The sequence below is a fragment of the Acipenser ruthenus genome, chromosome 20, assembly GCF_902713425.1.
Source record: "Acipenser ruthenus chromosome 20, fAciRut3.2 maternal haplotype, whole genome shotgun sequence".
In the NCBI taxonomy this organism is placed as follows: Eukaryota; Metazoa; Chordata; class Actinopteri; order Acipenseriformes; family Acipenseridae; genus Acipenser; species Acipenser ruthenus.
This window is the reverse complement of record NC_081208.1, coordinates 17,402,999-17,416,189: the sequence shown is the minus strand read 5'-3', so window position 1 is coordinate 17,416,189 and position 13,191 is coordinate 17,402,999. Positions and strand designations below refer to the sequence as shown.

Genomic DNA, 13,191 nt, shown 5'->3' with positions numbered 1-13,191 from the left:
TGTTAAATGTTTAATATTATTTTTGTTTAACATAATACAACAGTGCTCAAAAATATTCTACTTGGTTACATTTTCTAATATTTATACATTCTAAATGCTGTATTTTACCCCCATTTTCCCACCCAATTCACACATCACCTCACCGCTGCAATTCACTTACTGACAGAGAGGCAATCTCCGTTCCCGTGATATTATCATCAAGCCAATCTGAGAAGCATTCCCAGCCTTTCATTCAAATAAGCAACATTATCACTGGCACCCCCTTCAAAGAAGGCCTAACCAAGCCGTCTTTAAAATCAATTTCTCCCTCCCATCAGCAGTTTCCAGACTTCTTTATTTTCACTTGTTTGACTCAAGTGACGAAACCCTTTAATCTTGCAGTCGACACACTGTGACCTCACTTCCTTCATGTGTTCAGAGAGATATGGCTTAACCCTTTCAGTCCTGGCAGGACTCGTGTTGGAACCTCACGGGACTCCTAGGTCCCAGTCTGAGGTATACGTAGCAGTAAAACATATTTTTTGGTCCTGTTCTCATGTTCACTTCCTTTTTCAGCTTGACAAAAATAATTAAAGACTGAAAGGGTTAAATTGTCTTCACTCAAATTGAAAAACAAGGAAATCTGGAAATCAAAATGCTGTCGACAGCTAAACTAGAACTCCATTTTGTGGTAATAAATCATATTAAAAGCATGGAAAGCATTTTTTAAATATACTTTTTTTTTTTTTTTTTTTTTACATAAAAAAACAGCATCGCAAGTTTTGTACTTAAAGCAAAGGTTTCACAAATGCTATCAATGGTCACATTTTAATTGATTGACTGTGACTGCAAATCAAAATCACAAGAAAAAATAAAACTAAAAATCAATCATAAATGTCACGCAAAACGAAATAAATAATTAAAAGCAAGCACTAGCAAATCAAACCCTTCCTACAACCAGCCCCAATCAAGTAGGTTCAGTGTTTCATAATATTAATACAAATAAAGTATTACAACCAAAAACATACAGTAACTGAAGCAAGGTTTGCATTTAAAGCATTTTCTGTGTAACAGCAAAAATCAGAAAAAAATATATATCTTGCAGTACGACGGACTAAACAGTAGTTTAAAGGGTAGATTTCCCTTTCTAATATCCTGTTCTTTGTTCAATGTCATTCTGTAATGTTGTTTCAGCTCCATTATCTAGCGTAATAACTTGCTTTTGAAAAGGCATGCCAAGGCTGAAGTGAGGTGGGGAAGCAAAACACCGTTGCACGCTGCACTGAAACCCACAGGAAAGTGCAACACTAATATTCATCCCCACCTCACTTCAGCTTTTCAAAAGCAAGTTATTATTAAGCCACATACAGTAATGACAGAGAACACACATTATATGACACTCAACAGGCAAGAATGAAATATCTGGAAAATGTAGGTGATATCCCTTTAAGGAGAAAAGAAAAGTTTTAAAGGGGAAAACTGCTGACAGCCTAAAAAAAAAAAAAAGGATGTGAAAAGCAAGTATAATCATTTACTTTAATTGTATCACAACTCAAAAAAGGATTCAACTATCCATGCTGATTTGTGGCACATATACATGAATTCACAATGACTGACTGGGTGGGTGGGACATTTGATCTTCATTTTACCCTAAAAATGATGTTTCTGCAATGGTGACTGACTGGCTGTCAAGACAGGTTCAACACTGTGTGCAGCTGTGTGGGTTTACAGGATCAAAGCACTGGGCTGAGACGAAACAAAAAAAGGTTGCAGAACCCAGAATCAGAATCAGACTTAGAAGGAGCAATGCAGAATAGTGATTCTGATACAAAGTCCTGGAGAAGGACAAAGTCAGAGCTGCTGTATCAGAATCATGAAAAAGATCACAACCTACATCCACTGTATGAACATGGGGGCAAAGTCTGGTATACAGACAGACAGCCTTCATGCACCCCAATAGTAAGATACACTCAATAACTGGTGCTAAAGAATGTCCATACCAGGTTTCATCCCAAATGATTCAGTGCCTATCTGGATATACTTCAAAATGTAAGTCTGCTACACAGACAGACAGATATAGACAGCCCCCAAACACCCCGCCATTCTGATAACCTCAAAGCTAGTGCTAAAGAATGTCCTCGCCAAGTTTCATCACAACAGGATAAGCGGCTTCTAGATCTACATCAAAATCTAAGTGCGACATGCAGACAGACTACTTCCCCCCACATTCTGACAATATCAACTTGTGCAAGACCAATCACAAGTGGGTAAGCCGTTGTCTAGATACATGTCAAAATGTAAGTGGGACAGACAGACGCCATACACCCCCAGATATTGAAACAAAGGTTTCAATAACTTGTGCTAACGAAGGTTCTTAGCAGGTTTCATCATAATCAGACTAACAGTTTTCTACCACACGCATCTCCAAACAGCCCCAACTTACATGGAGATTTTTCACTACGAGTAAAGTAAACTAATCTAACATACCAATCTGTGGCTGTACACCCTTCACTATTTAACTGTTCATCCTAGTGTGCTGACAGAGCCACTGGGGCGCCAACCAAGGGTTACAAATCTGTTCGCTTTCCTCTTCTTAGCACTAGCAATAACAGAACAGGTCCTCCTTTCTGTTGACGATCACTTGATTTTGTACTTTATACTTTTGGAATATACAGAGATCTACGTGACAATGCTATAGATGATAAACACTTCCGGATGTGCTGTAGGTCAAACTCACGCCAACCGTTTAGCAGCAATCAGACCGTGTGACCTACAGCAGCCAGGATGCAGGAGTTTATCAGTAGTATTTGAATTATTTGCATAAGTATTTCCAACAGATTAACGACAATAGGATCCAGTGATAATGTTGCTAGTGATACTAATAGGAGGTAAGAAATTAGATTTTAAAACCCCACTTTTTATTCTGGTCTTTACTCTAGTTACAGACAGACAGACAGACAGACAGACAGACAGAGCTCGGGAGTTGTGATGTCACAGATCACATGGGTAGCAGGTGGTCATCTCTCTCTTCAGTCTCCTCCCCTCCCAGGGGTTCCGAAGCCACTCCCCTGTAAGTGGGAGGGGCATTGCGTGCTCTTGATCGACAGACAAAGTCACAGCCATCCTGCCATAGAGAACAGCCATTGTGATGCAGCACAGTCTCAGTCATTATAGCACATACAGTATAAACAGAAACAGCAACAGCAGACGTCTACATGTATATAAACTGCAGGAGCTCACAGTCTTGTTATCTTATATGGTTAATCATTTCAAGTTCTGACACCCATTTTAAACTGCAGCATTAACTTTCTAAAAACAAAATTTAAAATAAACTTTTCTGGTCTGATATATTCCATTTCCAACACCCCTTGATAAAATACAGCCTTATTATGAACAGCTACCTAATGAAAACTACTGCTTATTATTATTATTATTATTATTATTATTATTATTATTATTATTATTAGTAACGTTTTTTTGTATTACAGACTCAAATAGACTCACACACAGACTCACACACACACAAAGACTCACACAAACACAGACCCTCTCACAGACACACACACACACACAGATACAGACTCACAGCTGTCAGGTTTCCCAGGTCTTGCCAGAAGGAATAGTTGGGGAATTGCTCCATCCCCTTCGCTCCTACGACCAATCGCTGATAAAGGAACCCGCCCACAATGTACAGAGTCAGACATGAGAAAAACCTGCAAACACAAAAACACACACGTCACACAAAGAGCCTGGGTTACACAGGACAGGCAACTAGAACAGAGAAGCAGCTCCTGATCACAGCTCAAATCAAAGGGACAGTAAGAAAGCTTAAATGCAGTACATCCACGTTGTCCAAAATAGCAAGGTGTCCAGTTTACTACACAATTAACACAAAATAGATCATGGTGCCACATTATGACACTATACAGTCCCTTACATATACTACACACACTTCACAGAAATAAATCGTTTTTAAATTTACATAGAACATTTTACAGTGCACGTGTGGCTGCAAGTAAAAGACATAGCCTACCAGTTTGTTACTCTGTTGGCATGAGTCAGACTCTTTTCTTTGCAAAAAGCAATTAAAGACTTCAAATTCAGAATTGTAATTATTCTAGTGCACAGCTTGCGTTTCGAACCCCTGGAGCCCAGCAGGATTTCTGAAAGCTTCTCGCCTTTTTCCAACCGATCGATTTCAGTTTGTTTAAAACCGTGTAGAGTTTATATGCCCTCTTGTAATAATGTTCTTAATTTTAGGGATTTAGTAGCTACTTGTATCTGTTCTGCAGTTTATTTTCATCCTGTCTTTGGTGTCAGTATAACAGCAGTTTTTTTTCTGTGTATTTGGATCACGCAACTCCGTGATTGAGCGTCACACTTAACTGGTTATTATTGGGGGACATACGTTGTGTCTGGCATATCCGAATATACAGCATAACTGTATTAGCGAGGGACTACTGTCCATTAACACTAAACTTACAAATAACACTACTACCAACCCCAATAATACTAATGCAATAACTGCCCCTTCTCCAATACTACCCCAGATCTAGCCCCAGCAATGTGGCAGTGATACTCACACAATGAGCAGGATGGAGCCAGCACTCAGCTTGCTGGTGATCACGGGGCAGACAGTGCTGGAGTCCAACTCAAACAGGTAGAAGCAGTCTGTGGGCTTGGTGCGCTCCTCATCTACCACAGTAAAACCACCCTGAGACACAGAGAGAGGATTAAAAACTACATCCCTCACAATCCTCTGGGGGTAGACAATTAGGTACGGCCGATGCCATCGTATGCTGTAATGCATCATGGGAGGTGTGGCTTTTTTTTATTTATTTATTTTTTTTTTTAATGATGGGTGTGTTGTTTTATTCAACTCTGCAAAGAAACTGGGGAGGCAGAAATACATGCACCAGTGACAGACATCAATATTATTATTAGTATTTGTTTATTTAGCAGACGCCTTTATCCAAGGCGACTTACAGTGACTAAGGTGTGTAAACTATGCATCAGCTGCAGAGTCAGTTACAAATACATCTCATCTGAAAGATGGAGCACAAGGAGGTTAAGTGACTTGCTCAGGGTCACACAATGAGTCAGTAGCTGAGGTGGGATTTGAACTGGGGACCTCCTGGTTACAAGCTCTTTTTCTTTAACCACTGGACCACACAGCCTCCTATATGGCGACTAGTACTAGTAGGAGAAAATGTTGCGCTGTGACGGCAGGCAAGGCTGTAACAGACTCGTTGTTATCGGAAAGAAAGACATTTTTAGAATGACGATCTGTTAAACAGTTTGGGATCACTGCTTCAATGCAAAAACACACAGCGATGCCAACAGAGTAACCTGCAGAAAGACTTGCAGTCGCACTGCACAGAGCAACTGGCAATTCAAAGCAAAGTGAGGCCACGAGCTTCCGACTCCACTCTTTACTTCAGGGTGTTGCTCTTCACAAATCTATCACGCAGTTTTCTCCATCCGACTTTACATTCTCTCCAGTCCTTTTCTACTTGTTTCTGACTAATACACACCAACGCTGTTTCTATTATTTGGCCATCTCTCTATTCTTTAACTAAGTGAGGGGTTATATAAAAGTGGATGTTCTATAAAAAAACTTCTATAAAAAAAACACAAAAAAAAAAAAACTACTGAACAGTTATTTTATCCAGATAGTAACATGCTATTAAATGTAATAGTAAATTCATACAAACATTTTGACTTGGATTTGACTACTTACATAGAAGGGAAGAGTTAATAAATGAATGGGATTCGGTAGGACTTCTATTATTTACCATTTCCTAAACGATTTGCCGTCAGTCGACTAAAATGTTTAATTTGGTCTCCCCGCACTCCACATTGACAGTGTCCATGGCGGTGTCCATGTTGTTTTGGTGAATCTCACCAGCGTTCTTGTCCAGTGAGTCTGGTGGCTCATCGGGGAATTCAGCAACAGTTCGGAGTGTCACGTGTTGACTTTAACAACAGTTCTGTGACCACAGAGTGTCACCGGGTGAGCAAACGGTGAATAAAACAACGCACCCTTTTTAGCCAAAGCCACAGAGACAAGCTGCTGAAACTACACCTCTCACAATCTTTTTGGAATTTGGTTATCTGACACACACACACATAAGAGACTCACCCCAATAGTGTTTCTGTTGCAGGATATCATCACCATTGACTTCCTGTTTTCATGGTTGCAATGGTTGTCATATTTGGAACCGTTTTTATAAACCAACATCACCCAGTCACCTGTGTTAGAAATCACATGTAAGAAATCAACTAGTATGTGCTGATACTCATAACTGCCTTCAAGAAGTAGGTATTAAATACATCCATTCATTACTGTGTTGATTTCAAAATAGCTACAAGGACGGGCATCAGCACAGGCACAAGAAATCAACCATTAAAAATGGAGGGGACAGACGTTACAGCTGCACGCCCCCTAGTGGTCCTATTCCAAACTACAGAAATGAATTCAGCTTTATGGAGTCATTTCACAAGGTTGAAAAAAGCATATTAGTTAGTAAACCTGGTTGAAAAAATATTTCTGCAGCAATAAAAAATGTTACACACAAAATAGGAAATGAAATAACTATTATATATTATATATCCAGCTACCTAATATCCTGACAGAGCGATTGAATCTGTTAATCACCCAGATGCTAGATTCATTAAAAAGGGATGGAAATAAGACTCCCATTACATAGCAGTTTGATCCATTCCTGGTTTTACTAGGAGTTTTATAAGACACGCCTGAGCTTGTTACCTATACACTGGGGCTAATCAACTCTGTATTAAAACCTGGAATGGGTGAAACTGCTATGCAATAAGGGTGTTATTCCAATCCTTGTTAAAGCAACAATGGCTAGATTATCTAATCCATCTGGCAGTAGTACTGGTTGTTTTAATAATAATCAAATGCTCACTCACTTCCTCCAAAGATCTGGGTATCTGTGTATTGTCCGATGACAGTTTTAGTGCCAGTCTTGTCGATTTGCACAAGCCCTGCGTTGCTGATATTGGCCACATTCCCACACACTGAGAAATAATACGTGTAGCTATTGTCTTTATCCTGAATGACAGCGGAGAAACTGAAGAGATGGGAGAGAGACTGAGTCAGGATTCAGAGCACTTTATATACACTGTAAGTGTGTGTATGTAGGAGAGACAGAGATGTAGGAGAGACAGAGAGAATTAGTCAGTGGAACATTTTATCTACACCAGTGTTAGGAGCTCATTTTAACATATTGCTAATTGCAATTTTGAAAATTGCAGAAACTGTTTAAAAGGGAATGGGAGCTGATTTTAAAATTAAAAAACAGGAACTGAGCCCAACCCTGATATACGCTAGCATGTGGGAGGGAGGCAGAGAGAGAGGTAGAAGGAAAGAGGGAGGGGGAAATGAGAGGAGGGAAAGAAAGGGGAAGTGGGAGAGGGTGAGAGGCAGAGATAGAGAAAACAATGTGGCAGTGAAAGGATGGATTTTTACCAGACAACGACTGCAATGGAACTTGACTGGGAGAGTCATAGAATACAGCTGTGTACCAAATAAAAGGAGCGTAACTCAAACTGCTGGTTTCACAGACCCGATTAGTTTTACTACAGGCTTGATTAGCCACTGTGTATAGATAACAAGCTCAGGAATTAGGAATAGAGTCTAATTTCCATACCTGAGTTAGGAAAGGTAGTCCAAGATCAGAGTTGGGTCAAATCCATTTCCAATTATTTTTTTAAATCAATTTCCAATTCCCATTCCCTTTGAATTAATTCCAACACATCATTGATCAAAAAAAAATGCAATTAGCAGCATTCTGTTAAAATTAGCTTCTCGCAGTTCTCAGCTTACTTAGACTGAAGTCACTGTTAGTCAATTAAATTGGCATCACATGAAAGCAGTTGAACAAACACAACAATTATTAATGTCTCTAAAATATCAATTCCAATTCCTTCGAAGAAATTGCAATTGGGAATTGATTTTAAAAAGGAGTTGGAAATGGAATTGGAATTGAAAAATCAGGAATTGACCCCAACCCTGTGACCAAGATTAGTGCTAATCAGGGTCTGTGAAACTAACCTAAAACATTCCGTCTTTATACAGAAAACAAGCATGATCCTCGTATTTCTGCTGTGATATTTCCAGCCGTGGCGAGGGGTGTATTCACCTCAGAGAAGCCAGGGGTTCCAGTTTGCTCAGCAGTTTTCTCTCGCTCTCAGATTCATTCCCCTGGTTGTTGGTCTTACAGTTTCTGGTCTGCCCTTGGCATCGCCCCCACTCAGCAACGAATAGGAAGACTAGAGCAGACCAGGTCAGTCGTCCAATCACAGACATCCTTCTTAGTATCTGAAAATCAAAAACAAACAAACAAAAAAGCATTCAGTCATTTGCCTAATTTTAGTTTGTGTTGAGTTTTAAACTACAATAAATACAATTATTTATTGGGGTCTGTTAGTCTGCTGTATACTTCCATTGTTCAGTTGCATTAAAAATACAGACAGACAGTACCGCACAATAATCGTGTTCTGGTTGACACTGCAATACGATTCCTTCTTGGTTTAATATGCTCTTCCAGAGTTTAGCGTTCTCTGTCGCCCCCCTCCCCCTTTCTTGGAACTTCTTAACATATGCAAAACGGGCTTTGGGAAACACTGCAGCCTCCGTCATTTATAGCACAGCTATAGCCAAAAAAAATTGCATCACCTAGAACTTTAGGATTGAGACATAATAATAAAATTAAATAATAATAATAATAATAATAATAATAATAATAATAATAATAATAATAATAATAATAATAGATATTTTATTTAACATCATGTAATCAAAGAAACTACACAATTATATCACACAAGTCTACCAGAAGCTGTAATAGTAGTGTAGTACTTCGTGTTAGACATTGAAATGTCATGTTTCAATTTGTGTCAGTTTTTTGTTAAGTATATGGAGAACTACAAAGCGACATGTAATTCAATATGTTAACGGTATATTATTCAGCAGGTTTCATTTGACTTTATGATGCAACATTTGTGTGCAAAACGCTTGGCCACACACTGTTGACAGACAGACAGACAGACAGACAGATGCACTAGTCAGACAGCTAGATAGATAGCTATAGATAAATACTTACCAGCACCCCACAGTTCGAGTTTATGAACTAAATAAAAAATAATATTAAGTAACCTTGATCGTAAATATGTTGTTATATTTAACTATCACTGCAATTAACGACGAATAGTATTTTTTCCAATTAAATTAATTGTTTAACTGTAAGAAGATCGCATTAAAAATGTGTCACGTTATGCTTCATATGCAAAATTACTTCCGATTAACACGTTGATCGATTCCAAACCATATAGCTAGATATTGCAATACAAGTTAGTACCGTAGTAATACTTGTGCGTTTGGAAGATGCGTGCAAATTATACTTTTGCATATAAATATATACGATATTAAACAGAGATTATTCAATATATACACTATATAAGTGCTGTACTATAATTTGAAAGATCCTAAATATCGGTTGCAAAGAGGAAGCAGGAAGCGAAACATATTCCGACCACGTGATTTATCATAAGTTCATGACTGAAACATGCCATGTGACTAAAGCAACCATAGCAGTACCCCGGTCATGTGACAGGGATGTTAAAAAACAGAGGGTGCGTTCACGACACTTTTTTGCCGGCTAGATTGCAGACGGGTGTCTGCGCGTAACGTCACGGTCTGTGCAGACGGAGCGTGGACAGCTTTGGTAGATGAACAACAGTTCTGAGCAGAACCAAAATGGAGGTGGTGTTGAGAGAAATTCTAATTGCAGGAGTGGATGCAATCGAAGTTCCTTTTGTGCTCCACCAGCATAATTTACAGCATGATCAGAAAAAGTATAGTAGAAACAGTTCCTGCTATAAAGAGATAATATAAACGTATGTTTTGTGATGTGAGACAAATTAATGAGTATTATAACGGGCAGGATTCCCCCCCCCCCCCCCTCACAAAGGGGTTGTTAGGCAGTACTGTATTTTGATCTGGGACAAAAATAGTTCAAATACTTGCACATATGGTCACATATCTCACTTCAACTACCTGTTATCAAAGCTGATTTATTCTCCTTAATTCAAAGTAGGTTATTCTGGTTCATATCTAGGACTATATAAAGAAGGATAGGACAAAGATGTCACAAGTGGGCGGAGTTAGTAAACAGTGGAGTCATTTCTGGATCCCGGAGAGCACTTGGCAGTGCACTCGCAATGCTTTTAATGTATTCGCGCTTGCCCTGGAAAAATGTTTCTTGACATAATTAAACATTAATTCGCATAAATAACAGTCAGTCATTTTACATTAACAAGATTTTTTATTGTTATTAAAACAAGTACCGGTATATCCTGGCCCTGCAAAACAGCATTCCCGCAGTGTATTCAGTACTGAGTGGGCTCCAACAACAGCGCCTGTAATTGAGTTTCGAACTGCATCACGGGATGTGTTATTTATTTATTTATTTATTTATTTATTTATTTCTTAGCAGACGCCCGTATCCAGGGCGACTTACAATTGTTACAAGATATCACATTATTTTTACATACAATTACATTATTTTTTACATACAATTACCCATTTATACAGTTGTGTTTTTACTGGAGCAATCTAGGTAAAGTACCTTGCTCAAGGGTACAGCAGCAGTGCCCCCCACCTGGGATTGAACCCTCCGGTCAAGAGTCCAGAGCCCTAACCACAACTCCACACTGCTGCCCGGATTAAGTGTCCTATCCTTTATAAAGTCCTAGGTTCGTATCAATTATTAACTTTACGCCCACCTGAAACCTTGAGCCAAGAGTTGCTTCTGGGAAATGTAGTTTGTTTACTCAAAAACAGCATAAGAACATAAGAACATAAGAACATAAGAAAGTTTACAAACGACAGGAGGCCATTCAGCCCATCTTGCTTGTTTGGTTGTTAGTAGCTTATTGATCCCAGAATCTCATCAAGCAGCTTCTTGAAGGATCCCAGGGTGTCAGCTTCAACAACATTACTGGGGAGTTGGTTCCAGGCCCTCACAATTCTCTGTGTAAAAAAGTGCCTCCTATTTTCTGTTCTGAATGCCCCTTTATCTAATCTCCATTTGTGACCCCTGGTCCTTGTTTCTTTTTTCAGATCAAAGAAGTCCCCTGGCTCGACATTATCTATACCTTTCAGGATTTTGAATGTTTGAATCAGATCGCCGCATAGTCTTCTTTGTTCAAGACTGAATAGATTCAATTCTTTTAGCCTGTCTGCATATGACATGCCTTTTAAACCCGGGATAATTCTGGTTGCTCTTCTTTGCACTCTTTCTAGAGCAGCAATATCCTTTTTGTAACGAGGTGACCAGAACTGAACACAATATTCTAGGTGAGGTCTTACTAATGCATTGTAAAGTTTTAACATTACTTCCCTTGATTTAAATTCAACACTCCTCACAATATATCCGAGCATCTTGTTGGCCTTTTTTATAGCTTCCCCACATTGTCTAGAGGAAGACATTTCTGAGTCAACATAAACTCCTAGGTCTTTTTCATAGTTCCTTTCTTCAATTTCAGTATCTCCCATATGATATTTATAATGTACATTTTTATTGCCTGCATGCAATACTTTACACTTTTCTCTATTAAATTTCATTTGCCATGTGTCTGCCCAGCAGAAAAGAAAAAAATTATTGTTAAGTGATCAAAATAGGGGTATTTCATTATTTGCCTGATGCACATTATTCACTTTTTTTTCTTGGCAAACTATCAAGTAGGCCAAACGTCAGTTTGACATTTCAATAGTATTCCTTCTCTATGACGTGTTTGTTTGATTATTCTCCCAGGGTCGATTGCACCAAAGTTAGTCAACTTGATGTGTCTAAGTAGTGTATTGTGTTTGTGTACTGTATTCCCTCTTGTTTCTATTGTCTGTTATTGCCGCTGTATTGTGTTCCTCTCCCCCCCCGTCTGTATTACCTGTAGCTGCGGGTTCGCTCTGTCTGGCTGTGCGAGCTGCCCCTGTCATAGGCTGTTTGCTGTGTGTGCCCATTGGTCCTGGTGTGCGGCTGGGGACCAATGGGATAGCTGTTCGCTCTGGCACCCGATTAACATAAAGGGGCGGGGCTTGGCTATAAAACGGGTCGTTGCACGCTCATTGGGGTCGGTGCTGAGCAAGTGGCTGGAGCAGTGGGCTCTTAAAGAAGTTCATAAATAAAGCATTGAACTTGAAAACGGCGTGTTGTGTTTGTCTATCCTGCGCACTGCGCGAAAACGCTACAGTATTATATAAACAGCACATTTAGAGCTTAACGTTCAGTGCCAATGCAGCAATAGGGTTAAGTTAATAGGGTTGAGTTAAAATGCAAGTATGATCCGTGTGCGGAATGTGCACAAAAATACATGTACAATTAGGCCTGTCTATAGATTGTGAATATGTATTTGAAATGTATTTGACCGAATTACGCTTAATGTAGCCTCATATTAGAGGCGTATATGGGTTACTCCTCATTGTCTGGCTAACTTGTTCCACTTGTTCAGACTAGCTAAACCACAACCGCTGTTTGGTACGCTGCAATCAGGACTAATTTAGTACAGATCTGCAGGATTTGCTAGACCGCTTTTTAGTGCACTTGATGGTGATTATGTCACTGGTACGCTGCGATAGACCCCCATCGTTTAACCCTCTGTGTTGTTGTTGACACCCCTGTTGGTTCACATTCCATAAAGGCACACGAGATCATATAGATGTCATCTACAGGTTGTTCTATTCCTGTTCCTGTATGCTAGGTATCCTAATTTATTGTGTTTACATATGCAGTAGTGTTCAAAGTCTGGCAACAACAAATGATTTACAGCAAGACTAGGAGTGGGGATTGTATTGCTAATTTTTCCTCATTCAGACCCTTTACTTACTACATACCTTGGTATCTCTGAATAGATAATCATCTCCTCTTTAAACATATGCTAATATTTGAATGAGCAAGACATATCCCAAGTAGAATGTGTCTGATCCCAGATGGAATGTATGTTAGTGTCTTTTAGAGGGGTGTTGTTTTTAATGATGTGAGATTACTGATGCCTGTTGCTGGTCATCAGTCAATCAATGTTTATTTTATATAGCACCTTTCATAGTAGACCATCATCACAAAGCACCTTACAAGATGCAGTAACAACAAGAAAATCCATATTACTTTAAATACAGTGGAAAGTGCACTT

At 39.2% G+C, this 13,191-nt stretch overlaps 1 protein-coding gene and 1 long non-coding RNA gene across 2 annotated transcripts; one reads left to right on the top strand and one right to left on the bottom strand.

Moving 5' to 3' along the window:
- Positions 1-1,095: 1,095 nt before the first annotated feature.
- On the top strand, positions 1,096-1,569 carry LOC117425294 (uncharacterized). Its single transcript, XR_004547987.3, has 2 exons — positions 1,096-1,230; positions 1,329-1,569. It is a non-coding gene; the product is annotated as an uncharacterized LOC117425294 (long non-coding RNA).
- Positions 1,570-2,875: 1,306 nt separating this feature from the next.
- On the bottom strand, positions 2,876-9,540 carry LOC117425241 (cation-dependent mannose-6-phosphate receptor-like). The gene is made up of 7 exons (XM_034042054.3): positions 9,108-9,540; positions 8,145-8,323; positions 6,913-7,073; positions 6,122-6,231; positions 4,563-4,693; positions 3,566-3,692; positions 2,876-3,103 (listed from the first exon to the last, which is right to left on the bottom strand). The coding sequence occupies exons 2-7, from the start codon at positions 8,309-8,311 to the stop codon at positions 2,978-2,980; spliced, it is 822 nt and encodes a 273-aa protein (XP_033897945.1). The 5' UTR covers positions 8,312-8,323; positions 9,108-9,540; the 3' UTR covers positions 2,876-2,977.
- Positions 9,541-13,191: the final 3,651 nt, after the last annotated feature.